Below are 3,250 nucleotides of genomic sequence, written 5' to 3' on the forward strand. Positions count from 1 at the left end.
TTCTGAAAAAAAACCCACCATATATGTTGCTTCGTGCCATTTGAATTTATCAGGAATTTAGGTATAGTGTCAGTTGAAACATGTACATGTATCAGACTAAATGACAATACTTGAATAAAAAAAAGTGACGTCCATGAAAAATCATTTCAAACCTAAAAGCACAGTCATGCTTAATATTAAACAAGCATATATTACAAATACTTGTTTTCTAATTAAAATATGTTCAATTATATTTAAATATTGTAAATTGAAACTTTAAATAATTGACTAATGTACATTGTAGGTATGTTAAAACTGCAGGATCGAATATTAAAAATCTTTTATACATATATACAATTTATAAATATTTGCATATTGAGGAGATATGATTTAATCATGTTCAGTTGGAAGGTTTTTATTTGTATATATATATATCAAATTTTATCAAACTACAAAAATAAATAACATATATGAACATGAATAAAATACAACGCGTTTAAAGATAATTATAGTGTGATTTACTCATATGAATTGTACCACATTTGCCATTCGGTCTATCAGCTAGATTACTCTAGTTTCAGATGTGTCTTTGGTGGACCGTTTTTTGAAAATATAATTTAATCGAATCTGATTTGATATCTATCCATCAATAAATAATATAGAAACTCGTACAATTTCACCATGAAAGCAGATGGCGAAAACTGGAACTACATTATGTGTAATCTCGATTGAGTTTCAATTGTGTTTTAAAACTTGGTGTAAAAGAAACGAAAATCATTCAGCAACAGCACCAGCAATAGATTCTGAATCATCTTTATTGTCGTTTACTTCCATCCACACTATACATTTTTCCACAGAATTATGTTTCGCCATCTCCTCGATAGCAAAATCATCTTCGGTAGTTTCCGTAGGTTCCGAAGCATTCACGATTTCAATCGTTTCCATAGCTGATTGCACAGGCCCGCCACCTAGAGAGCGCTTACGTAAATTCTTTTCATTAAAATTAGGGTCTGTTATGTCACGGTCTAAACGTAAAGCGGATTTCTCCAACGAATCGGTATACGTTACACTTTTTTTCTTTCGAGGTTCGTCGGATTTTACCTTAGTCTTTGCGGGCTTCAAGTTAGAATACCGTCTGTCCGTGTAATTATGACTATGTTCATCAGATGTTTGTGCTGTATTGCATGTTTTAGACTCTTCTTTTAATTGATCAATGACCATTCGAGCTTCTCGTGATAATCCATCAGAAAATCTACTAGGAGGTCTTCTTTCGAGAAGTCTCCGAAACTCCCAGTAAGTGTCACTGTTTTGGAACTGAAATCCGTCTAGAATACTTTCTCGACTTCTTTCCATTTTTTATTCACATCTTTTTATCTGAAATTTTCAAAAATGAATGAATGAATAAAACTGGAATTTATAATTTTAATGATACTTTGTCGAAAACAAATAACAAGTTCTTAACTTCAGAAATAACAATATTATAAAAATGAATTTCGGACGCTGTGTATCATTACGGCACAACTAGACGCATTCGTCTCAACTCGGCCGATTCCGTACCCTCAGAAGGAGACGGTCCAGATGGCGCGTTGTCAGACCCTTGTAAGCAAAGAGTGAACACATGCTCTGTATTTTAATCAGAATGAATTTATTCTTGAATCACTTTTAACCTTATAAATTACAGATATAGCAGAAAACCAAATAGTCTCTGTTGGTGGGCTACAAAAAATGTATCACTATAAAAATATTGATTTGGGTCAGAACGAAAACTACTGTCAATGTATCCGGTCTCGCTCACGATCAGTTCTGGAGCTCGTATGATGTCCTGATGTTTATTTGTTTGGTTTGTATATACAAAGTTGAAAACCTGTACTCTTTTTAAAATTTTCAATTGGCCGGTGAGAAAATTTACAATACTGAACACCATAATACTGTTATTATTTTATTTTTTTTTGCCTTACAAGATAAGTATAACTTTTATAGAAAGTATGAGGATATTGATATGCAAGATATGATCATTAGGTCAAAAGCACGTGAAAATAAAAATAAAAATAAAACATACTACATTTTCTGCTTTTGAAGCGCTTCCCTGACTTAGGTATAGGAAGATGTGGTATGAGTGCCAATGAGACAACTCTCCATCCAAATAACAATTTATAAAAGTAAACAATTATAGGTCAAGGTACGGCCTTTAAAACGGAACATTCAATTTGGCTCACACCGAACAAGCTATCAAGGGCCCCAAAATTACAAGTGTAAAACCATTCAAACAGGAAAACCAACGGTCCAATCTATACAAAAAAAAAACGAGAAACGAGAAACATGTATAAATTACATAAACAAACAGCAACTACTGTACATCAGATTCCTGACTTAGGACAGGTGCAAACATTTGCAGCCGGGATTAAACGTTTTAATGGTACCAAACCTTGTCCCTTTTACTGAAACAATAGTATAACATCACAACATAGAAAAACACACGATAAAATATCAATTGGAAGACTTAACTCAATCAAAAAACGTAGATTAACACACTATGAACGAATACATATGAGATGCGATACTTGAATGCATATAAATAGTTAATAAATGTATACGAGGAGCAACTGATGACTGAAGTTTGAGTATCAAAAGTGTATCAATAGAGAGGAATTGAAGACTTTAGTTGACCTTTCCCGGAGAGAATTATAAGATTTTAAAGAAGTTTCTACACATGAACAATGTATATAATTTAATTTATTATACCGAAACAGTGAAAAAACTGTTCCTACTAAAATCTCGTAAACATTCTTCATGTGATGACAAAATTACGAAGCAATGTATAATATAGCTTCACGTTTAAGAGGCTCTAAAAGCAATGGCGGAGTGATACATGTATGAGATTAAGTAAAACATTCCTTACCTCCGTATTATATCAGGATGAGATTGACACAAAACTTATTTTCAACTCCAGAGCCCAAATTAACTGTCGAAGTAATATACAGTGGGTTTAAAAAGGTTTCTATTTAAACAAGATGTTATCCGTAATTTATCACCGGATAAAACAGAATATTTTAAATATCAATAAAATGTTAGCGACATCCTATTTGCATATAATATATTTTTTGAAGTGTTCTCGTATAATATATAAAGATCATCTATATGTTTATTCACGACAAGTTTATGCTAATATTGTTATTACAAGGGTCGAATGTGATTTTGTATTCATACGACTCTGGAATTATAATATATTTAGCTCCTAAATAATTCCTAATAAATATTATAAAATCTTAGC

At 31.9% G+C, this 3,250-nt stretch overlaps 1 protein-coding gene across 1 annotated transcript; it reads right to left on the minus strand.

Moving 5' to 3' along the window:
- Positions 1-378: 378 nt before the first annotated feature.
- Positions 379-3,000, minus strand: LOC139506900 (uncharacterized). The gene is made up of 2 exons (XM_071295567.1): positions 2,879-3,000; positions 379-1,353 (listed from the first exon to the last, which is right to left on the minus strand). The coding sequence occupies exon 2, from the start codon at positions 1,330-1,332 to the stop codon at positions 754-756; it is 579 nt and encodes a 192-aa protein (XP_071151668.1). The 5' UTR covers positions 1,333-1,353; positions 2,879-3,000; the 3' UTR covers positions 379-753.
- Positions 3,001-3,250: the final 250 nt, after the last annotated feature.

Source organism: Mytilus edulis, unplaced genomic scaffold (assembly GCF_963676685.1).
Source record: "Mytilus edulis unplaced genomic scaffold, xbMytEdul2.2 SCAFFOLD_2262, whole genome shotgun sequence".
Classification (NCBI taxonomy): Eukaryota; Metazoa; Mollusca; class Bivalvia; order Mytilida; family Mytilidae; genus Mytilus; species Mytilus edulis.

Coding starts and splice junctions, on each gene's coding strand:
- LOC139506900 (XM_071295567.1), bottom strand. CDS start 1,332: ATGGAAAGAAGTCGAGAAAGTATTCTAGACGGATTTCAGTTCCAAAAC.